Below are 25,862 nucleotides of genomic sequence, written 5' to 3' on the forward strand. Positions count from 1 at the left end.
TCATCCTTTGTAAAACCCAATATCAAATGCCTTTTTAAAGAGGCGAAGTGTGAGAAATATTCATGGCATGGCCCTCTCGGTGATAACTAATAACATTCTGGGTTGTTACAAAACTGATGTTCAAATCATTGCCCTAGTTAGGAAGGGACTTTCCAGAATACCAGAATTTGGGAGAAATTCAGACAGAATTATTGAGGTCAGCTCTTACATTGAAATGGCATTTGTCAACAGAGATGATTAACTTAGCTAATTGATGGGATGCTATGGCTTAACTTTCAATAATTTATCTGACATGGAGTATAAAATATTGGGAGATTGAATGCAAAATTATAGTTCACGGGAAAATTGTTTGTACTACCTCCTTGTACCTTCTGTAGTGCTTTGTATACAATAGATTCTCAAAGAGTGACTGATTGATAGTGGAAACAGCTGTGTGGTTCAGGCATAAACTATTGACTGGAATACCAGAGCATCTCTGAATTATGTGTTTGTGATTCATGCCCTTCCTGATTTCCCTGTGGAGGCAGAGCTGAAGTGAGCCGCTGGAAGATAGAAGACCTTTAACTTGTCCAGTATAGAGTTCCCTATCCAGAGTTCTTTATCACAACATTTTTAGAATAGATCCTATAGGTGTCCCCCTGCTTTTCATCACAATATTTTTCTGGCTAAGAATGTAACAAAATTTAGATAATTTTATTTTATAAATATCATTTGGAGAACTAGCTTTCCTTAGATCTTTTCTCCATTCTTTTATCTCTCAGAAAAGTTATATTTAAACGGCCCGTCTTTGTAGATGATTACACAAACTGCCTAAAAGTTCCTTGCCTTCTTGAGATTTTTCCTGAGCACCTCTTACTTTTTTTAAATACTAAGTATTGATGTTATTTAGGAGTAAAAACCCTGTTTTTAGCTCTAGGATAAAGATACCCTCCCAAAAGTAAGATAATAACAGACAAGTTTACCAAAAGTTAGACATAAATAAAACCTTTATATGTATTATAAATTTTGAGGGTACAAGAGCATGGAGTTGGGAAAGAATAAAATAATTTTCTTTTTTTTCAAAATGGGTTTTTGAGGTTAGCTTTGAAGCAGAACTTGAAAGGGAATAGACCAAAAGTGGGTAGTTCTTGCAGTGTTTTCTATTTTTTCAAAATGATTTTATCTTGGAAAATTTTGAACAGATATAAGTATAGAATGTCGTAACCCCCTATTTGCCCATCACCTGGATTCAGTAATTAACATCCTGCCATTCTTGTGTCAGCTGTTTCCTATTGTTGCTGTTGCTTGGATATATTTTAAGATAAATTCCAGACTTCATTTTGTTCCTCCATGCCTAACTAAGAACAAATCTCTAAAAGTCATGGACATTTTGGTTCATAGTGATTCCATCCCCACAAACATCAGAATTACTAATATATCTTGGTATCGTCTAATATCTAGAACATATTCAAATTTCCCTGATTGTCTTCAAAGCCTATGTTGGTATGTATATATACGTATATACGTATTTATGTATATATGTATATATACGAATTAGAATTCAGAGTCTACACAATTCATTTGGTTGTTAAGTTTCTTAAGGCAACATTTACTTCGATTAATGTTTAGTCTTATTTTCAAGGTTGAAAAACTACACAAAATACCTAATTCTATTTGGCCCAAATACCCTTTCCTCAATTAGTTATGCTGTGTTGGGAAGGCGAAGGGAGAGAGTCACCTTGCTATCCAAATAGAAACTCCTACTGTATCTATCTGTAATGTGCCCTGATATTTTCACTTCAGTGTCTGTTACTTTGGTGAACTTGACATGTGTGAAGTACATTATGAGATCCAGGAGCAATTGCAGGTACTTAAAATATTCGTTAGGTCGAGAGCCTTGGATAGGCTGTTTAAAAGCTATTACCATGCAGTTCTGTTCTTGTCTATAACTTCAACTGATGATAGATAAATTACCATTATTGACGTATCAAGCAGGCATGCAGGCTTCTTATACCTCATATACAAATGAGAACACACAGACAAGCAAAACATATTTTAATAAGGCAGTATGCCTAAAACACTTAGTTTTGAGGGTGGATAGTTTTAAAATAGTCTAGTTATGAAACCTTTGTATGAGAATGTCTAATTTTATAATAAAGTAACTAACTCCAATCAGAAACAAGTATCACCTTCATTCAAAAATATGGCATTGATCTCTTAAGATAATGGAGTGATGAGAATGTGTCAAAATGATGCAGGAATTTAGTAGCTTTAGAATGAAATCTGGGAATGTAATGGAGACAGTAGTCATGGAAATAATATTATCTTTTTGCAAAGTGTGATTCCAAAGTTACTAGTTTTTTTTAACTAAATACTTGAGTGAAGTATTTAAGTGTAGCTTAATAACAGCTATTAAGTGTAGCTGTTACAAATGGTCATTGTAAATGTCTGTCTTTAATTACAGTATATAAATGATCCCATGGCTCCAGAAACTGTGAACATAGTAGAGTCAATGGCAGAATTATTTGAGGGTTCAGCAGAGATATCTTCAGACCTGTACTCGCTTGCTTCAGCTATATATAACAGTCATCCACATAACTTTCCTGTGAGGAACAGAGCTGAAGACCAGCATTCGACAGTTGGTAGGTACAATTTTTATGTTCGTTGAAGCATTTTCAACGCCCCAGTACTAGCTAGCACAGAACCTTAGCTTAGAGTTCAACCAAATTATTAATGGTTCACGGGCTAGAGTCAGATTTTTTTCTTCTTCAACTGTTGGATAACCTCATGCAGCAAATGGATATGCCACACAGGCAGGAGCTGGCCCCTCCTAACCCATTTGACCTTCCTCCTAGAGAAAGTAGCACCCTAGAGTCTTTGGCCAAGCTGCATAGACAATCAGTTATTACAGTTGCCAAAGCAGGTGTGATGGGGAGGGATTAACATATCTTCAAATCATTTACAGGCCTCACACTCTCTGCAGCTTTTGACTAATAGGTTTTCAAATGTCACTAAAGGTAAATAGGTCAGAAAGTTACAACCTAGTGCATGGGGTGATAAACAGGTGTAGGTGACCCCAATGACGTGGTGATGTCATTAGTATATACACTTGCTTGTCAGGGTCAATGGATCTTACTGTCTCTAAAAGAAGAATGTCATAAATAGCAAATTAAAAATATTTGGTTACACAACACAGATCTGAATGACTCTCTGGTCACTCTAAAAGGCTAAGTTAGAAGAACATTTTTCTCATTGCCTTTTTTTCTGTTTAGTTGTTGTTTCATTCCAAATTAGAGGTGTTATTTTGTTGATGGAATAGTCAACTATATCACATTACATTCAATATGTGTTTTTTCATTTACTGATCCATTTTTTTCCTGTGCAAAGATGAGCAACACTAAAAATTAAGAAGCCTACAATTTCTAATACAGACGTTTCCTTGAGTACCTTGTTTGGCCTAATTTTTATTTAACATTGTTGGAAGCATATGTTCTTAATAAAAAAAATAACATTACTTGAAATCCTTATTCAGACATATTTATGTGTCAGTTACCCAAGCATGCTTGCTTTATAGCTCCATGGGCTTTAATAAAGGTATGGAGATCTTTAGGTCCAAATAAAAGTCTCATTTCTATAACATTCACTTGCTACATACCATTGGCTTATAACATTTTAATTTGTTATATTACCTAGTCTTTCATTTAATAAAATCGTTAGCCCATCCCTTTGAGAAGGTTTTGTTTTCTCATTAATCTCATATTCCAGGATGTATTTATTATTAATTATGCACGTTTATTATTTATACATATTTTTATTATTTCATTTAAAGGAGTAAACGAAGAAATTAATGGCGAATGTGAAATCAAGTTTAAGATTTTACTCTGTGAGGAAACATAATTTTGATCATAATTTTTTAAAACTGATTTCAAATAGGAACTGCAAGGAATCTGTATATCACTGACGTTTCTGCTGAGCAGCTGTCTTATGTTATCAGAAGACTTGTACCTTTCACTGAGCACATGATTAGTGTATCTGCTTTCACCATCATGGGAGAAGGACCACCAACGGTTCTTAATGTTAGGACACATGAGCAAGGTAAGAATGTATTTCCTTTGAAATAATTACCTATAAATATTGCTCTTACACATTACAATACTTTTTTTTCTTTCATTCACATTAATTGTTCATTCTTCTTTACAAGTGCCAAGCTCCATTCAAATTATAAACTATAAAAATATTAGTTCTTCATCTATTTTGTTATATTGGGATCCTCCAGAATATCCCAATGGAAAAATAACTCATTATACAATTTATGCAATGGAACTGGATACAAACAGAGCATTCCAGATGACCACCACAGAAAACAGCTTTCTCATAACAGGTAGAACAATCTTTTTTAAAACATTCCTGTTCTGATGAAAATATGCATCTTTCTGCCTCGAACACTGCCGGACACGTGCTGCATCATTTCAGACTTCGTTATGCTGTGCTGCCGTGGATATCTTGAAAAATACGTGCATGAGTAACTTGATTAGATGGTTTTCTTTATCTATATTTATCTGCAAAGAAATGACATCATCAGGTTACAAGTATCATAGGTATATGTTTAACACAGGGAACTTTAGGGGTGCCTGGGTGGCTTAGTCGGTTAAGCGTCCGACTTCGGCTCAGGTCACGATCTCGGCTCAGCCCGCATCGGGCTCTGTGCTGACAGCTCAGAGCCTGGAGCCTGTTTCAGATTCTGTGTCTCCCTCTCTCTCTGCCCCTCCCCTGTTCATGCTCTGTGTCTCTCTGTCTCAAAAATAAATCAACATTAAAAAAAAATTTAAACACAGGGAACTTTATATCTGTTACATCGAAATGAAGTGTTACAAGCTTGAATGAATGAACTCACCTGAAGGAACTCACCTGACATAGTGTTTGTGCCAAGTCAACACAGTCCTTGAAATGTGCCAAAAATAATTGTTCAGCTTCAGATCATTGCCCTAATATTGAGGAAAGAACTAAAATACCACCAACGTGGAAATACCCTCAAGCCCAAGGAATTTGGGGAGAATGGGATTATAAGGAAACTGACTTGGAGAGCCAGTCTCCCAAATAAATTATTTTCACTAGTCCTATGTCAGATGGCCCTAAAATAAGAATTTTATTTCACAATCTTTGAACAAATTACCTGTTGTCATTATAGGGTTAAAGAAATACACAAAATATAAAATGAGAGTGGCTGCCTCAACCCATGTTGGAGAAAGTTCTTTGTCTGAAGAAAATGACATCTTTGTGAGAACTCCAGAAGATGGTAAGAATTTCAGGTGCAATTTTAATAAAAAGTAACTAGTGGTTTTGCATGCTTACCGACATCTACTGTCTGTCTTTAGTGTCTGAAGCAATAAGCATGAAAGAATACATGTATTTAAAATTTTGTTTTCATCCTCCAGAACCAGAATCGTCACCTCAAGATGTTAAAGTTATTGATGTTACTGCAAGTGAAATAAATTTGAAGTGGTCACCTCCTGAGAAACCTAATGGGATTATTGTTGCTTATGAAGTGCTCTATAAAAATAGGGATACCTTGTTTATGAAGAACACCTCAACCACAAACATAATTCTAAAGGACTTAAAACCTTACACCCTCTATAACATCTCTGTCAGGTCGTATACCAGATTTGGTCATGGCAATCAGTTGTCTTCTTTCCTCTCTGTAAGGACTTCTGAGACTGGTAAGTTTTTTGTTTGTTATTTAATAATACATAGTAATGAAATAAACATGGCTGACAATTGTCATATTGTTTATATTTTAAATAACGTAAAATTTCCTATTCTTTTTGTATAACCCAGAAATTTATCTGTTTTGTTGTTGTTGTTGTTGTTGTTGTTGTTGTTGTTGTTATTGTTGTTGTTTTCTGGTGAGGTATGGGAAAAGGCTTACTGTGTAAAATTTTAAAGTCTGATTTACATATACAGGAACTCCAAAATAGTACCAGTGAGTTTTTCAAATGAAAGACCTTGAGAAACCAAAGATTCTTTCAATGAACCTGTATATTGGAGTTGAATAACCACATGCTTTCAAATTAGGTAAAAGCAGAGACACACTTATAAGAATAGATTCCTCTGCGCCAATGAGGTATATATATATATAGAAAGAGATGCAGAGTGGGAGCCAGGAAGCTCATGCCTGGTTAAGCCTTGTCCAGGAGGTAGCATTTGACCTGGATCTTAAAGAGTAGGGTAGAATGGATGTTATCAAAGTCATTGGGCTGAGGGGAGGGAGTATCCCTTCTAAAGGAAATCATGGAAGCAAGGAATTATGCACTTGTGTTTCAGTTTCAGTGATGTAAGTACAAATAGCATATTTGCTATTTTGCCTGATCTTAGCTTATTGTTTATTTTATGTTTAAAATCATATATTGGCTTAGTTTTTTGTTTATTTTATGTTTATAATTGTATAATTGAAGCATCACTCTTAAGCCAACTCTGTAATTTATGCTGAGAATTAATAACTAAATGCAAAGTTACTGTTTTGTTCCTACTTTTAAAAAATTAAATATTTATTGAATAGTTACTCATTGAACCATGTAGAATTACTATTCCTATTGGTCATAAATGGCCAAATATCAGCAATTTCACATGGTTCATCCAGATGCTATATGTGCAGCCCCATCTCTAACCTTGAGGATCTAGGTACCTAGTAAAGCAACTTATCTTTGACCACGAGCACCTTCTTGAGACTGGTCACTGAAATTAATAAAATGAGATGACACAAAAGAGCCCATAGAGAATGACAATAGTTGTAATTGCAGAAATGAAAGAGTAATGAAAGGAACATTTTATAGCTTTAAGAGTTATCCCTGAAGGTGAAATCTAATTGATGTTAAACTGTATATGGGCATGTTTCATTGCTTTTATTAAAAATATTGTACCTAAAGTAAGTATTTTTTTAAGAAAAAAAATCTCTTTACCTGATCTAGCTTTATAGTTTACACTGGGTCAAGGAAAGAAACAAGCATATTTTAGACACCTGCAAAGTGCATTGGGCTCTGCCTTTGGCTTTCATGAAATTTACCTTTTTAATTCTATAATAAAGCATTAATATATTATTATCTTCATTGCCTAATGAAAAACAGGTCTGAAGGGTTCATCCCTTCAGTAAATATTTGTAATATGCCAAGCCCTACTGGGAATATAGCACTGTAAAGGAAAATGAATTTCTGACCTCCTAAAGTTAAAATTAATTGGTGGATATTTAATTGCTTAAGGTCACCCAGCTGGTAAGTGATGAAGCTGGAATTGGAACCCAAATTCGTCAGACTGGAAAGCCTATTTCCTTTAACGGTACAATCTGTTTTAGAAGCCATCAATAAAGTTGCTAAATTATAGAATATATCTAGGGTCTCTCTGTTAACTGTTGGCAGTAGTATTTTGCTGCTTGGGCTCTGCATAAGACGAGGAAGGAAAGTAAGTTTCAAAGTTACTGTTATGATATTAAACAATCACTATATGCACGAATGCTTATCAGATACTTCACTTCTTAAATGGTCACAGCATCAAGAACATCTTATCTTAATGATTATCTATACAATAATCTTTTGTTGTTGTTTGCTAATTATTACATTCATTCAATCTTTTACTTAGTATTGGAAAATTAATTTAACTTTCATTTTATTATCTGTTTTATTGGAAAATTAATTTAACTTTCATTTTATTATCTGATTTCTGATCTTAATTCAAAGGCAGGGATAATAAACCTTAAGTGAATGTAAGAATTTAACTTGACATGTAGTTAAAAGTGAGAATATTAGTTTTAGAATGTATCTTAGAAAAATACATAGAACCCTAGATACATAGATGTGGAGACCTAGAAATACTTGAGTGAAATGACTCAAAAATCAGAGTAGATGAAAAGTAATGTTGGGACTTGGAGGTAAGCTTGCTGATCATTTCAACCTCCAGAGTGAGGGAGAAAAATAAAGAAGGAAATAACTTACACCACGGCTCACTAGCTCACCCATTTGGGTGAGTAAAGGCTCATTTTGATACTAGACTCTTCAGAAGCAAAACAGGTCTAATAATAGGGCATAATGTTCAATGTCCACATTTCTAATTTCTAGCTCTCTGATCTGAGTTAGGATACTCTCGATGTCTTTGCATTCTTCATCTAGTTGGAAATGGTGGACAATGAAGTCTACATTAGTGACTTTTTCTGTAGTATGTTTGCTACGCCAGTTTTAGCTCTTTTTGCAAAAGAGGAAGCTAAAATTTTGAGTAGTCTCAACGTGTCATTTGAAGCAAGATGTATCAAGAACAACTGTCTATCTGTTACCAAGGCTTCCTATTCTTATTAAATAAATTCTTCCTCTACTGGTATTATAAAAAAAAAAAAAAACAAGAACTCTCTTTTCAATATTGTTTCATGAGAAATTGAGGGATGTAGTTAGCAATATGTTAATGCTGCTGGGTAAAAGAAATAAATAATTTATTCACATGCTTCTCTTGATTGGGGAATCAGAGTTTACTAATGCCTAGAAGTAAAATACCCTTGTGTTCAAGCAGAAAAGCTCAATACGTTTGATCTCATGAGTGTTTGTGTATGTGTGTGTGTGTTAAGTATGTGCAGTTGACAAACAAATGAAATCAATTCATGCTTTTTCACAGAGTTCAATAATCACATAAAGAACTTTAAGTTCTCATACAAATTACCTTTTGAGGTTCTCTGTGTATTCTCTTTCCTTTTTAAGACATAACTTTATACTAAGCCTTTAACAAAATGCCTTGAATATGTCTGATTTGGGGTAATGACCACTAATGGGTAGTAGCTTATATTTGATCAAAATTTTGCATAGGACTCTATAATGAATAGCATTTAAAAATTTTTCTATATAATATTAAAACTGTATATGCCAAACAACAATTTTTAGGCACACTCAAGGTAACTTCCCACTTCTTCTTTTCAGATCATTGTGAACAAACTTGTTTCTTATTTTTATTTTTAAAATAGATTTAGCTTATTCCAACTGTTTGTAACAATTACTTTTTATTCATGAATTATCTATTTTACACAATACTTCTCCAATTGGACACACTGTACTAGTTCGGAAAACTCTTAAGTGCATCATTACTCTCCCAAATCAGTAAGTCATCAAGTCTGTCTTCTTTATTTCCCCTGAACCCAGCACTGGTTATCCCCTAAGGATAAATGAATAAAAATGCAAAGGATATCAGCCTGGGGTCAGGGATGCATATTTATATTCTGACTACTGGTGATAGGCGTGCAAATCCAGAGGGACAACTTAGCAAATTCCAATGAGAATTTTTCAAAATCAAAAGTTATACTGAGTTATTAAGTTCAAGCATAGCATTACTAAATCCTTTTTTTTTCTTGCAATTAAAGAGCTATTCACTTCAATCTTACTTGTTTTGCTTAGCTTTGAATTTCTCTCTTGTTTTTAAATATGTTTTATGTCCAGTTGAACATATTTATTTATTCCTTGAACAGGTTTTTGTGGTTTCCATATCATATGCATTGTAGATGCAGCAGTGAGTAAGAGAAAATCCCTACTTTCTTGGAACTTAACATTCTAGAAGTTTCACAGTAAACAAATGCTATATATGACTTTGGTACCAGTGTATTCTAGGAAGAAAAGAAAATCAGGGAAAGAAGAGAGAATTAAGCAGGCTGATTAGTATTGATTAGTAAGCAGGCTATTTGAGGTAGAGGACTGAGGGAAGTCTTGTCTGAAGAAACTGTATTTGCCTGGAGACATTAACAATCTGTAGGAGTAAACTAGATGAGATTAAGGAAGAAAAGTGCTTCAGAAGGAGAATAGCAATAGCCTGAAGTTCCTGAAGTAGAAAGATACCATATGTGGTTGAGGAAGAGCAGAGCCTTTCTTTCTTTGGAGTAATCATAGTTATGCGGAGAGAATTAGCAGATGAGGAGAGAGAACCTGGCAAAGGTGGACTGTGCAGATTTTTGGGTGTCATTCTAAGAGGTTTGGAGTTTAATTGTAATGGGTAGCTATTGAAGAATTATGACAAGAACATGATATGATTTGCAGTTTTGGAAGATCATTCCTGACTATGTTGGATTTGGGAGTGAAGGAAAAAAATCACGCTTAATTACTAGGTGTTTGGTTGGAATATCTGGATGAATGGTGGCGTTGCAGTACTTAGCACAATACCTGCGATTTGTTGTCTCATGGCTTCGAAGAATGAAGAGGTGGACACAAAATGAGCAGCCAGCAAAAGTTTATTAGAGTATAAGATTAGAAAGAAAGAATAGTATGGAAGCTGTCTTTACTGAGAGGAGACATTAGAAAGTGAATGTCCCCGACTATAGGCAAGGGTCCTTGTTTTATAAGGTTCTGGTCACCACCCTCCTGCCCCCACCCTTCCCCCTTGTACCTTCTCAGACTCCACCCTTATTGGCTTGATAGTTCTAGGTGCTGGGTTGTCCATTCCTGATTGGCTCATTTCCATTGTATGAGGGGGTAGTCTATGGCTATACCATTCCTTTGGGTCATAGATTTTTACGGTCTACTATTTATTTTTAGTCAGGTCTTTTATCAGATTCCTGAGAGAAACCTGAGGGGTAGTAGGTGGTGTCTGTTACATTCTTAAGAGGAACCTTATGCCCAAGGGGGTTTGCTGTGGTAAGGCATTCCCAGCATTGTTCCATTGTATGTGCTTTTCCCCACCCAGGGGCCTCAGGTCCTAATCTTTCCCTTTCTGCCTCTTTTATCCTATCTTTCCCTATTATATTGGTACCATTTACTGAGACAGGGAAGCCTGGAGAAAAGGTCAGTTTGGAGGAAATTCAGTTTTGTTTTGACCATGTTTTAAATATCTGAGTACCTGTCATTAAGGCAATTGGATATGTAAGTTTGAAACTCACAGGAAGAATCCAGAGTTGAATATACAGTTTGAATGAATTACCATATCTCTGGTATTCAAAGTCAAGGGATGAGATAAAGTCACATCAGAGGGAGTGTAGATAGAGATGGAAAGAAGACATACACCTATGTCCTATAGACTTGTCCTATACACCTATAGAATACACCTATACACCTATGTCCTATACACCTATAGACTTTGGGAAGTCAGAGAGGATTCAGTCAAGGACTAAGCAGAAGTGAGCAGTGGTGAGGTAAGGGGAAAAGCAGAGAAGATTGTGTAAGGCAAGTGAATAAATATTTCCAAGTAGAAGGAATTTATTTTTTAGGTCCAATTCTGCTCAGAGTGAAGAGGAGGGCACACAATTAATTAGTGGTGTGGCAATATGGAGATCACTGATGACTTCATGATAGTGGGTTTCATGGAAAAAATGGGGGAAAGTGCCTAACTAAAGTGAGATTAAGACAGAATGATACATTAAAAGTGGAGAAAATGAGTAAAGGCAGATTTTGAGGAATTTTGATACAACGTACAGGCCAAAATGGAGCAATAGTTGAAAGGACAAAGAGAATCAATAGTCTTTTTTTTTTTTCTTTTGCTGTGATATAATGTGTGTGTTTTCACATATTTACAATATAGGAATAATTCAACACAGAGAGAAAAATCATTAACATGACAGAGGGGGAATAACTTCAGTTCTAAAGTCTCAGACTAGATAGAATAGAACCTACCACAGAAGTGGAGGGCCAGGCAAATATCCATTGACTGATGAATGGATAAAGCAAATGTGGTACACACATAAAATGGAATATTATTCAGCTATAGAAAAGAATGAAATTTTGCCATTTGCAATGACATGGATGGAGCTAAAGAGTATTATGCTAAATGAAATAAGTCAGAGAAAGATAAATGCCATATGATTTTAGTCATATGTGGAATTAAAGAAACAAAACAAATGAACATGGGGCAGGGCAAACCAGGAAACAGACTTAATAATAGAGAACAAACTGAAGGTTACTGCAGGGGAGATGGGAGGGGGATGGTATAAATGGGTGTTGGGTATTAAGGAAGACACTGGGTGTTGTATGTAAGTGATGAATTGCTAAATTCTACTCCTGAAACTAATATTACACTGTATGTTAACAAACTGGAATTTAAATAAAGAAGAAATGCAGGACTGGGACTTTGAAGGGAGTTAAGTAGAGAAGGCAGTTAAAGGGAAATTGGTGGTAGGAAGATAATGTAGTTTTTTTCTGAGTGTTATTATTTTCTCAATGAAGTGAGAAGCAAGTTTATCAGCTTTGAATAAGAAGGGGAGTGATATTGGATGATGGTGGACAGAAAAGATGGTGAAAAACATACGTAACAGAAGGGGAGACTGAACTGACTAAAGGAAAATAGAGGCTGCTGGGCAGTGGAAAAGATTCATTTGAAATTTAAGGTTTAAATGTAAATAAGGCTTGTTAGCTGGAGTTTTGTTTTGTTCAGACATTTTCAGCTGTTCACTGCAGATCTGAAACTAGCAATGAAATTGGTTTAACCTGAATTGGAATTTTGCTGGAAAGCAAGATGGAAAAAAGAGTTGATGGAGATTGCTAGGGACTGGTTTTATTGGCAGGCAATGGATTCTGGCCCAAATAAGTAGGGAGATGAGACATAAGGGAGATGATGAACCGTGAAGATTGGATGAGGGTTAAAGAATTTTTGGAGTGTCAATACAAAGAATTTTTGGAGTGCCAATACAATAAACTGTTGCCCAAGAAAGGAATACCGGTAATAACAAGATCTCAGGTATTGCCATAAAAGCTAGTGGTTAAAGTGGGGTGGAGGAAAAATTGGAATTATGGAGATCAAGGAATACAGAGTCCAGAGAATTGGAAAGATCATTTACATTGATGTTGACATCTTTTAAGACTGGTAGAAAGTCAGTCCAGTCATCTAGGTGATAAATTTTTCTTCTTGTTTTTTTTTTTTTTTTTTTTAAGGTTTCATTTTAATTCTACTTAGTTAACATTAAGTGTTATATTAGTTTCACATATGTACAATATGGTGATTCAACAATTCCATATATCACCCAGTGCTCATCATGACAAGTGCACTCCTTAATCCCCATCACCTATTTAACCCCTCCTCCTCCCCTCCTCCCCTCTTAGGTGATTAAAATTTTAAGATGTTTGAAGAAGTGGCATGGTATCACTAGATGACTGTCTTAAGGAGGGGTAGCACAAGAGTTCTTCAGGAAGAAGGAAGGAGAAATGATCTGGATATGGCAAAGATGGGCAACAAATACAGCTACTCAACTCCCAGGTTCTATGGTTATAGGGGTTGTAGGAGAATAACAATGACTACCTGTTACCCAAGAGTGGTAAAATATAATGTTCTCAGAAGGTCCAAGATTTCTCTTAGAGCCAGAAGGTTGAGAAAACATTCAGAGTGGTTTTTGAGAATTTTTCTCAATGTAATGGGTTGGCTTGAGAAGGTAACTAGAAATTTTGAATGTATGCAAAAAGATTATATTGTGTAGAATTATATTGCTACATTAAACTATGTATTAAATTACAATTCTTCCCAAAGTTTTAGAAATATCAATATTCTTCCATCAGTTTTTCCTATTAAGTGTGCCTTAGATGAAATACACTTCATAACAGGTAACAACTGGGGACAAGTGGTTTTGCATCCACATTTTCAAGGCTTTTGAATTTTGCTTTTCTGCTTCATTAAATTTACTAGTAGCAACTTTAATATCTATTATATTTTGAGTGCCAATATATAGGTTCAATTATTTCTTTTTAAATGAATACTCTTTTTTAAAGTTTATTTATTTTGAGAGAGAGAGAGAGAGAGAGAGAGAGAGAGAGAGAGAGAGAGAGAGAGAATGAGCTGGGGAGGGGCGGAGGGGGGGAACAGAGATCCAAAGTGGGTTTTGTACTGGCAGCAGATAGCCCAGTGCAGGACTCAAACCCACGACCATGAGATCATGGCCTGAGCCTAAGTATGACAGTTAACCAACCAAGCCACCCAAGCGCCCCTGAAAGGAAATATTCTTATAATAGGACTTTATAATGGCAATAATGTTTATGTCGTTAGTTTATATTGTTTAACCCCTCAAAGTAGTCATTACTGTTATTGTTCCCATGCAGGCAATTTTTAAACCATTATCTTTGCAACTGTGGTTTTTCATCTCCAGTAAATATTTTTCTGCCTAAAATGCATTGTTTATAACTTCATTCATTGAGGATTTTCTGGTTTTGATCGTCAGAATATGTTTTTATCTGCTCTTGCTAATTTTTCTGGGGATAGAATTCTCATTTTTCAGTTGAGGTCAATTGTCCTTCTAATTGTCACTCCTATGTAGATGATCTGTTTTGTTTTGTTTTGTTTTTTTCTGGTGCTGTTAAGATCTTCTCTTCTTTGTTATTTGTACTTTTACAATGATGTGTCTAAATATGATTGTTTAAAAATATTTTCCTGCTTGGAGCTTATTGAGATTCCTTGACCTGAACTTTGATATCTTTCAACATTTTTCAGAATTTCAGCCATTACCCTTTGAAATATTTCTTCTTCCTCCTTCTTTCTGTTATCTATTTTAAACTCCTTCAGTATATGCTTCCTGTCTCTTATCTGCTCTTTACATTTTCTGTATTTTTTTCCTCTGAGCTCCATTGTTGATAATTTTTCAATACTGTCATTCTTTTCACTAAATTTCTCTCCATCTCTATCTAATATGCTCTTTTATACATTGAAATAATTTTAATTTCAGTTATTTTGTTTTTCTATTGTAGAAGGCCTGTCTGGTTCTCTTTCAAATCTGCTTGGCTATATGCATCATTTATTATTATCTAAAGAATAATTCTTTGCTCATATTTTCAAATCTGTTTGATCTCTTGAAATACATTAGGCATTCATATATTTATTCTTTGGTAATTTCAATATCTGAAGTCTTTTGAAGTCTGTGTGTGTGTATGTGTGTGTGTGTGTGTGTGAGAGAGAGAGAGAGTGTATGAGAGAGAGTGAGAGAGACTGAGAGAGACAGGTTTTTTGTTTTTGTTTTTGTTTTTCTGTTTTCTTTGCTGTCTTTATTGGTGCCTGATTTGCTATCAGTCAGCACATTTTCCTTGAAATTTATCTGTGGTAAATTTATGTGGCCTGAGTTGAAGTTGAGTTCCTTCAGAGAGGATTTATGTTTGCTTCTGCTAGTTGCTTTTGAATAATAGCAACTCAGGATTACAGATTCATTTTCATTTAGATTCTGAAGTGAACGTTTTTTCAGGCTATCTAGGTAGCATGGATTTGAGCCACATAGACTCATAGGAATAGGCATGCACTTCCAAAACTGCATAATTTTTTTTTTCTTTTTTGCATCTTTATCCAGAGAGCAGCGAGGAAAAAAATTCTCCTCTGTCCTCTTTTGCATGGTGGGTTTACTTCTCACTCCCCTTTCCCGGTGGGTGAACATACCATATTGCACAAGAACAGCAGCTACCACTCACACTGAATTCTGTGGTACTCTGCAGAAGAATTCAAAGTACCCCCTGGAATTGCCCACTACCATGGTTAAAGTTGCATTCTTTTGGCTTTCCAGCTTATTATGCAGGGATATCCCTTACTCTTCTGTTGGCCCAAGTCTTTCAGTTCTTTATCTGGCACTCTGCATAGCTGTTTTGCAAAAACTCAACCTCACCAGGATTGACCAGTACCCTTCAAGACAAAGCTGGCATTAGTACCAGCTTCCATTTCACAATACCTGTTTTTACTGTGTTTTTGTGTGTGTGTAATTTAATTTTTTTTTTTTTTTTGCTTTTGTTTTTTGGCCACCACAGATTTCCAGCTTTGTTGTCAACTCTTCAATTCCTTTAAACAAAAGTTTGTTTTAATTTTATGAAGGGTTTTAATTGTTTTAATTAATATAGTCATTCAGTGTAGAGTATCTATTTCAGTATTTACCAGAATCAGAATCCCACATGTAGTATTAGTATTTGAACATATGTGGAGAAACTTTTTGTGACCATTGAATTCAATACAATAAGAACATTAGTAGATACATCAAACTAGTATTTTATTTAACGATATCCTATGTCCTTAGGAGACTGTTTTCCTGACAGATCATAACGTGGATTCCTTGCCTTGTCATACGTTATATACAAAACTGATTATTAATGTTTTATATATTATTATTATTAATGAAAGGCAGAATTGACTTTTAGGTGTTTTTCAATTTTTTTTCCATCTGTATGATCCTCAGCAATAGCTTAATACCATCTCAAATATTTTAATAAAAATATTATCTATAAGCATTATTTTGTAGAATCATAGTATGAATTTCTTTTGAGATAAAATTTTTTCTATACAGTTTTAAGTGTATAAGTTATGTGTATCTTATTCCATTTAGGATGTTTATTACAATTACACTCTAGTGAATGTTCTTATAAACATATTCTAGTGTACTTGGATCAAAACTTCAGCAAAATGGGGTGCCTGGGTGGCTCAGTCTGTTGAGTGTCTGACTTCAGCTCAGGTCATGATCTCATGGTCTGGGGTTCGAGCCCCACGTTGGACTCTGTGCTGACAGCTCAGAGCCTGGAGCCTGCTTCAGATTCTGTGTCTCCCTCTCTCTCTGCCCCTCCCCCACTCATGCTCTGTCTCTCTCTGTCAAAAAATAAATAAACATTAAAAAAAATTTTAAAAACTTCAGCAAAATAGATTTTTTTAAGAATATATTTTTAGGATGGAATTATTTTATGCATTTATATTTTTGTTTTTTCCCAGTGCCCGATAGTGCACCAGAAAATGTTACCTACAAAAATATATCTTCTGGAGAGATTGAGCTATCGTTCCTTCCCCCAAGTAGTCCTAATGGAATCATACAAAAATATACAATTTACATCAGGAGAAGTAGTGGAACTGAAGAAAGAGCTATAAATACAACCTCTTTGACCCAAAGCATTAAAGGTAAAAAGAATATTTAATGTTGTACATTTATATTTGTACTGACAATGTGGTTATAAAATATTAGCTTGCTTTTATATTATAAGTGGTAAGTAGGATTCATTTTGTACAGAGTATGACAATACTGGCTTTTTAGTTAAATAAACTAGGAGTTTATTACAGTCACATGAAAGAATACTCAAAGTCAATCCTTTGTGACCTTATCCTATACCATTTTGTCTTTGTAATAGGACTTACTATTTGAAAGAAGTACATTTGCATTTAATTTTTACTTTTGGAAGATTAAGAGTCATTTCATAGTTTCCTTCTTGCCTATTATTAAAGGATATTTTATAAGTCTTAACTTACCTATGTTATTTCTTTTTAGGACTGAAGAAATATACCCAGTACAAGATTGAGGTGTCTGCTAGTACACTCAGAGGTGAAGGAGTTCGGAGCGCACCCATAAGTATACTGACTGAAGAGGATGGTAAATACAGTAGTGGATCCTGATATGTTTTGAATCCATCACATTTGAAAAAAAAACATGTGCATAAAATGAAGATATAATGTGAAAATTCTCTTAGATTTGGGTATCAGTTATGTGCATGTCAGCATTATACAGAAATTTCACTGTCACAGAGTAAAAGAAGTTAGCAAAGTCAGCTTTATGTTCAATAAAATCAGGTATAAAATGTTCTTCTTTGATGCTCAAGTCATCCGTGCTCTGCAAAAAATCAGTAATATTTTTTCATGGCAGTTTTTAAGGCTAAAATTTCAGTTTGAATGGTTTGAATATAAACTAATGTATGTTATGGCTGTGTTTTTCAACTTTAATGTTCATAAGAATAGACATTTACATCAGTTTTGTAGTAGATTCTGTTATGTCAACCTGCAACCTCCCCCCCCCCTTTTTTTTTACTGTATTAGGACTAGTTTGATAATGAGTTCAGGCTAATTTTTAGGTTTCTGTATGTAATTTTCCAAGATGCCATTCCTGAATGCTAATAGCCTTATTAAATATTGAATATTTAAACATATCTTTTCCTAAACCTGAATAAAATCAACTTTACTACTGAGACCACTTTACACTGGTACCTCACCAAGTTCTAGGCATATATCATGCTAAGAAAATTACTTTTGAGGAATGTATTTGGGATTTGGATTTGCATTTTATGTTTTATACATTGTATATATTTGACACTGTTATTTTTATTTTTATTTCTACAAAAGGAAGTCCTATTGCCATGAGAGTTGGGCCTGGGTGTATCATAAGTGTTTGCAGGATATCTTTATTCCCCCTCTCTTTCAAGTTTTTCCATCTTGAAGTTCAGTTGCATTCTGTGCATGTTTCTAGTCATACACCAGGACAATATGTGCATTGTATATGTCTAGCAGAAGGAAGACTTTTCTTGCATTGTTCTTATTTTATTCAAAGTAATAGTCTTTGGAGCCTTCTTCTCCCAGTTGAGGTCCTTCCCTATTTTTCTCTCTACGAAATTATTTCATCAGTGTCCAAGTGGGCTGCTCTGATTTGTCCCAGGTTCTAAGTCCTCTCATGGGTTGGTCTTCCCTAGTCATTACCTCTACTTATTATGCTTATTTCTCCATCAAAGTTCACCTGTCCAACTTTTAATTTTTGTCATAATTCCATTCTTTGTGCTGAAATAAAATGATAACTAATAAAACATCCTTTCCAATGGGACAATTGTTAAAGGCTAGAACAGAGTGGGGGTTAGCTCTTTTTTTCCATCTTAGATAATGCCTAAGAAAGATGTACTAGATAATTTATTCAATGCCCTTCTGGACATAGTACCCACTTCCCCACCCCCTAATTTAATGAAATATTCCTGATGGTAAGAATTCGAGATCTTATATGAAGGAATCTAGACCAGTAGTGAACATATATTCCAAGAAGACAGAGCTTTTTACCACTTAAATCAATTGTTTCAAACTCTACAGTGCATCTGAATTACCTGGACTGTTAAAGTTACCATGGCAAATCACCATAGTGAACTTAGCATCTAAGTGTTTGGTCAAGTCATTGATATAATTACTAATGAATGGGGTGAAGAATAGGACCCCTTTATTGAAAAATTATGACAAATCAAGAATGGATAAAAGACTGAGATGCTTTGTATTTTGGGTATTAGGTGCTCGTTGTCCTCATGAAACTTGCAGCTCAGTGGCAGAGTTCTAAATTCAATAAGTGTATAGACAAATAGTTTTTATAACTTTAATATTTCCCCCAAATTACTCCTCAGGACAATAAGAGGCATGTTAGTTACTGAGGTAGAAGAAGTGTAGATGAGGAAGTTAAGTCTAAGATGTGACCTGAGGGAAGATGAGAGTTAGGAAAGACCATACCAGGAGGAGAAAGAGTCTTATGCATACCCATCTCACCTATTCTCATATGCTTTGTTATGATGAATTGGACAGATTGCAAAAGATATCATTGCATTTATATATTCTAATTTTCCTCTTTCTTTAAAATAATTTTTTAATTTACTTTATGACTAAAAGTTTGTACCTCTTAATCCCCTGCACCAATTTCATTTTTTTAGATTGTGTTTCAGAATACAAATGCCAAAATGATTAAAACTTAGCTTGCTATAGTAGATATATAGTATTTTGTTTAGATAGACATGTTAATTATATTTAGTTAGCAATAAAATGTTTCACGTAAAAAGGAAAATACCCAAGGATATACTGAAATTAAAAATAAAACACTTAGAATTATCTGATATTTGACATAATAGTCTTAAAGCCTATTATAGAGTAGAAATACTTAGTTACAACAGATTATATTCTATCAGTGCTATTTTTGATTGAAATCCTTTTTTCCAACAATAAACAAAGGTTAAGTTTTACAAAGATGTTAGGGAAAATATCATAGGCTTTTGTTTTGACAAATGAAAGAGTTCTCAGAAGTAATTCATATCTTGGGAACTAGACATCTCCAAGTGATATACGGATTCTTGTGATAATCAATATTTGATAGCATTTTTATTGTAGTGCTAGTGAGAATAACAAATAAAAATATGAATACAGCTGTCACCATTATTCCTTAGAATTCATCTCATAAACCTTTTCTCTGCTCAGTATTTTTTTGTGTTGGAAAATTGTTGTTACTAAAATAGCAAAAGCATACATACACATTACACATGCATATGTACACATACAACTCTGGTTGAGATTATTCAGAAAATAAAAAAAGAATTTAAAATAATTCAGGTGGCATTTGCTTTAAATTGTTGGAAAAAGTGATCTGCACATGTACTAATCTATAAATTAACATTGTTCAAAGATCTGAACAAATTCTTAAAACTTCTATCAGCTACCTATGAGTTTACTTTCCATATAACTATAACAATGATAAAAATTTTAGTAATGTATACCCTTCTATTGCAAAATTGTATATTAATGCTCTAAGACATTACTGTAGTGTTACACAGGAGCTGAGAAATGCCATTCTATATGTCTTATCTAATGTAAATATAAACTTAGCTAACTAGGTTGTAGTAATTTTTGTAGAGCTTATTTAGTGCAAAATGGCTCAGGTATTTAGATCCTTCCGCTATTCTGGTGGAATTAGAAGTAGACCCTAACCTGTCCATATTATTTATGTGCTGTGTTGCTTTTCTTTGTCACCATTCAATTTTGGAGACTCAGTGAACAGATTTTGATACTATTTTACAGTTTAGTGACAAACTGAAATTGAGGAATGTAGTTTTTATTTGTGAGGTCAGTCATTTTAACTGCTCTCCCAGTGTTATGCTTATCACTTTACCACTTCTTGAATGTGTGATTTTTTTTCCACTTCTTTTTATTGTTTGAGGAACACTTTTACTACATATTATATTTATTCACCCCAGTAGTTTTATTTTTACTAGAGGATGATAATTTACCAAGATGTACTTGAACAGTAGGTGAATCACTGTGACATACCCCTTGTTCTTTTTTCTCATGAAATATTTTTTTCCATTGAATCACAGAAACAGATGTTCTAACACCACCATGCAAAATCTCTTTTTATCATCTCATTTTGAAAGTAAACAATTAGTCTCCCATGCTCGTGGGGAAAGGCACTGCACCTGATTCATTGACCAGAATGTTTATAGTGAAAATTGTGTGCATTGCTATTTTAGCCTTCTCTTATATATGTTTAATAAAATGTATTATCCTTACCCTAACTTTTCAGCTCCTGATTCTCCCCCTCAAGGCTTCTCTGTAAAACAGTTGTCTGGTGTCACGGTGAAGTTGTCATGGCAACCACCCCTGGAGCCAAATGGAATTATCCTCTATTACACAGTTTATGTCTGGTAAGAATTTTTTTCTTTTTTGGAAATAGTTCTGAGAACAAGTATTAATCTGTAACATAATAGGAATGTAGTTTTTTTATTTCAGAATGTGATGCTACATTAGGAACCTGATTATTAATAGGCTGGTTAATATGCTTTTTTTAAGAAACAAGTTTTTCCCATATTATGTAGAAGTCCAAGCATAGTCAAATAATATAATTTTTGTACACAAAAAGTATATATTATGCATAATTATATCACACTTCTGCTCTTAAAAGCCACTGACTTATCAACTTATGTGAATACATGCATATAATTTTAAACTCAGTGTTTTACACAAAAACTCTCTATGTCACCGTCTTTTCAGGTTTCTTTGAGCAGATTAATTTCAACTAAAGTTTAACTAAAAGATATTTATTCACAAATCTGTCATTTAAGGTCCATTTTCCCATGAAATTTAAGTAGCGTATCTATTTTTTTTTCTGACCACCTTTACACTGATTGCCAATTTATTTGTCAGTTGTGAAAAAGATGAAATCCCATAGCACATCTCATGTCAATTAACAACATGGCTGTACTGCTTCATGAAAACTCAGTAGTGAGAAGCCCTCACTTTGATCTCTTGTAAGTCCTCTTAGAAAGATTTGCCAGTTATATATTTCCTAGTGGATTTTAAATATTTCAACTCAGAAAATACAATTTACACAATGCTTTATAGAACATGGGCATGTCTTAACATTTATGTTCCTGACTCGAAAGTCTAGCACTGAGAGGTTCTGATATTTGAGGAAGGCTACTCTTCTCTTTCTTAAATTAAGATTTTTCTTTCCCTAATCGCTCTTTACACCCTTTGCATATTGCTCATTGGGGCTATACTTCCTGGGTTTTTGTTTTTTTTTTTTTTTTTTTTTCATTACCTGATTCCTAGTCCTTTTGCCTAGTGGTGGCAAAATTGAGAGTGACTTGAGAAATGTCAGTGAGAAAGAAGCAATGAAAAGAAGGTAAGCATTTTCCTCTGTGGCCCAGTTCATTTGTTTACCCATTTTTCATTACTTCATTCAACAAAATTGATAAAGTGCCTGTATACCAGTGAACAAGACACACATAAGACTCCTGCTTTCAAGGAGCTTACATTCTGAAGGGATAGCTGGGCTATATCCCATAAAGAAACAGATGAGGGAAAGTTTGGGGGAAAGAGGGCTACTTTTGATGAGATGCTTGGGGAAATCCTTTCTGAAAGAGTGATATGGAGTTAAAATCCTGATGACAAGAAAGAGCTGTTTGTGATGTAAAGATCTGCAAGCTAGAATTTTCCAAGAAGAAAGAACATCAGCTGCATAGACTCTGTGAAGGAACATAATTTGTCATTTTGAAGACCAGAGAGGTCAGTGTTGCTGAGGGGTAGATACACTAATACTGAGGAGTAAGGCAGACAAAGATCACAAGCCACAATAAGGATCTGATTTTTCATTTTAACTGTAATTAGAGTTACTGAAGAAATTTAAGCACTTTGGATACTTAAAGGAGAAAGAATTTTAGACGGAGGCGGTTAGCAAGGATACTGTAGGAGACTGTTCTGGTAGTCTGGGCAATAGATGATACTGCCCATGGAGGAGAGAAGTGGGTAGTTTTCTTCTACATTTAGAAGGGAGGGTTGACAGACAGAACTTGGTGATACATTGGCTGTGGGGATAAAAAAGAGAGAGAGAGAGATGAATCAATGATGACTTTTAGATTTTTGAATCAAGGATGATGACAGATTTTTGACACCATTTTACCGAGTTAGATAAAAATGAAAGTGAAACAAAGTAATAAAAGTGAGAATCAAGATGTTACTGGCTGGGGTTTCTGACCCACATTGTAGGGACAATCTCGTTCTTCTCTACAGTGATTGTGCTGTGTAAGTTCAGCTCCCCAGTGGTGCTATTTCTCTGCTCTTTCGAGCGTATCCCCTTTCTGTCTCACTTCCTAAGATGGATTCTAGGTGCGAAAGGGAAGCCTACTGAAAGTGGGGTCAGGGAATCTCAAGTCTGTGATTTTATATGACTCATCTCACCTGGCTGTGTAGGAATCATGCTGCTGCCCACCTGCATTCATAGCTTCTAGTTTCAAGGTTCTTATTTTCTGTTTTATCCTTGAACCAAACTCGGGATTCTTCTAGTGTCCTAGCTCTTTCAGCATGTCTGTCTCAACCTTTAGGGAGCTAGATGCTCTTACCAATCTTCAGGGGGCAGGATTGCAAAAGTGACCACTACACCCTTCCCTGGCATTGGATGATCTGCTAGAGGAGCTCTTAGATCTTGCTGATGGTGGCATGCTGAAGACAAAGAGTTCCTAAGAGGCTTGTCATGTTTCTCTTCATCCTGAGAAGGAGCAAGCCCTGCTTACTGTCATTCAAAGAGAGTTATTCATCGAGACATTAAGCCAGAGAACCTGCTCCTACAATCAGCTGGATTGTTTAAGACTGCAGAATTAGGGTGGTCAGTACATGCCACATTCTCCAAGGGAACCACACTGTGTTGTATCCTTGACTACCTGCTTCTGAAATGTTGGAAGGAAGAATGCGCAATGATAAGGTGGATCTCCGGAGCCTTGGAGTTCTTTGCTATGAATTTTTAGTTGGGATGCCTCCTTTTGAGGCAAGCACATACCAAGAGATCTACAATAGAATATTGCAGGTTGAATTCAGATCCCCTGACTTTGTACTAGAGGGAGCCAGGGACTTCATTTTAAGACAGTTGAAGTATATTCCTAGCCATAGGCTGACTCTAAAAATACTGCACACTCCCTGGTTCACAGCAAATTCACCAAAACCAGCAAATAGCCAAAAAAGCAAAGAATCAACTAGCAAGCAGTCTTAGGATTCTTGTAGGGAAAGAAATCCTTGAACCAGGGCTGCTGTATAATCTGTCAGGAACAGGTTACTGACATGTATTTTACTGTTGATTGGTTGCCTACAATCTAAAATGCTACTGAAATACATATATATATATATATATGTGTGTGTGTGTGTGTGTGTGTGTCTATGTGTATGTATATATATACATATATATACGTACATATATATATACATACATACACACACAGATACACACACACATACACATACATACATACACACTGGGAAGGCAGTACCTTAGCCTCTCCATTCACAAAGTTCTACTTCAAAAAATAAGACACTCTGAAATCAAAGTAGCCATGAGAATCATGATAACCTCACTGGTTTCATAATCCAGAGGCAAGGTTTAACTGCAACTGCCCACAGCTTATTTTGAGGAAGGTGTCCTTGTGAAAAATGAACTTGGAGTCCAATTGTGGGAAAGTGGCCACTTTGCCCTGCCTTGGTCAGTTAAAGGGCCGTTGGGTGACCTTCCAAGTGCCTGAGTGTGTATGTAACTTATTGGGCGGCCAAGCCTGATAAAGCTGTTGGAATGAATATGTGAATCTCTTTAAGTGCTAGAATAAAGATTTTTTTTGAAGATGTGTAAATTTAGTAAAACTTCAAAGATATTTAATAATTTGAAATCAGAGGAATAAATTCTTAATATATTAACTCTAGAAACCTAGAAGTTTCAGAAATTAGATTTCAAAGGCTATAGGAACAACTCCTTATAGAAGCTTTTAATGTTACTTTTTTTTGTTGTTGTTAAACTGGGACTTGGAATGCTTTTAGAGACATGGGTTTGAATTCTGGCCCTGCCACTTAATTATCTGCGTGATTCTCTTAAAATACTGTATAAATGGTGGTATCATTATTAGCAAAGTTCCTATTTCAGGGGTTCACATTTTTCTCTTCTCAGTTTCCATTATTTTGGCTTTCTAGTAATTACCAAACTCTTTTGAAAACAACATCTTTATTTAGGGGCACCTTAGTGGCTTAGTCAGTTAAGTGTTTGACTATTTCGGGTCTGGTCATGATCTCACAGTTTGTGAGTTCGAGCCCCATATCGAGCTCTGTGCTGACAGTGTGGAGCCTGCTTGGGATTCTCTTTCTCTCCCTTTCTCTATGCCCTTCCCTCCACTCATGCTCACTCTCTGCACCCCCCCCCAATAAATAAATAAACACTAAAAAAATAAAAATAAAAACATCTTTGGATGTTTGCTATTTTCAGTATATCTACAAAATACAGACTGCCTATTTCATTTTATTATACTGAATGACTTCTCTCTTTTTCATGAATATTCTTTACAAAATAGCTCCACAAGGTGAAGGTTAATGTGCAGGCATTTTATAACCACTACTGTGTGAGTAACATTTGATTTGTAGATGCTGTGCTCAGAAATCTGCTTTAAAATGACATTTCCTTTTAAAGTCTGTTTTATGAAATAACTTTTATCATTTATCCAGATGGTAAAGTAGCATTTTTTTCCCTCAGTTACATTGATAAATTATGCTTATTTGTATTTAAGTGATAAACAATCTTTGCATTGCTAGAGCAACCACCATTAAATAAATGAATTCCTGTTAGAGCAGTTATCTTATTCTTTTAATACACTTTGGACTGAGGTGTAATATTGTAGCAAACTGATACAAAGTTTATTTGTTTACTTTACATAGACCTTCCTTCCCTTGCAATAGGGTTACATCCTGATAAACTCACCGTAAATTGAAAATATCATGAAGTCAAAAATGCACTTAGTACACGTAACCTGCAGAACATCGCAGCTCAGCCCAGCCCACCTTAAATGTGTTTGGAACACTTACATTGGCCTACAGTTGGGCATAATCATCTAACACAGGCCTACTTTCTAGTAAATGTTGAATATATC

At 35.0% G+C, this 25,862-nt stretch overlaps 1 protein-coding gene across 3 annotated transcripts in view; it reads left to right on the forward strand.

Annotated features, from left to right (window-relative positions):
• Positions 1 to 25,862, forward strand: part of PTPRQ (protein tyrosine phosphatase receptor type Q) — a 255,558-nt gene that overhangs the window by 80,671 nt on the left and 149,025 nt on the right. For all 3 annotated transcript variants that reach the window (XM_045062106.1, XM_045062108.1, XM_045062107.1), the window contains exons 27-34: positions 2,444 to 2,621; positions 3,913 to 4,074; positions 4,181 to 4,360; positions 5,168 to 5,275; positions 5,415 to 5,696; positions 16,633 to 16,815; positions 17,180 to 17,281; positions 20,993 to 21,113. In XM_045062106.1, coding sequence (XP_044918041.1) covers positions 2,444 to 2,621; positions 3,913 to 4,074; positions 4,181 to 4,360; positions 5,168 to 5,275; positions 5,415 to 5,696; positions 16,633 to 16,815; positions 17,180 to 17,281; positions 20,993 to 21,113 — 1,316 coding nt within the window. The remainder of the gene's footprint in view (positions 1 to 2,443; positions 2,622 to 3,912; positions 4,075 to 4,180; positions 4,361 to 5,167; positions 5,276 to 5,414; positions 5,697 to 16,632; positions 16,816 to 17,179; positions 17,282 to 20,992; positions 21,114 to 25,862) is intronic.

Source organism: Felis catus, chromosome B4 (assembly GCF_018350175.1).
Source record: "Felis catus isolate Fca126 chromosome B4, F.catus_Fca126_mat1.0, whole genome shotgun sequence".
In the NCBI taxonomy this organism is placed as follows: Eukaryota; Metazoa; Chordata; class Mammalia; order Carnivora; family Felidae; genus Felis; species Felis catus.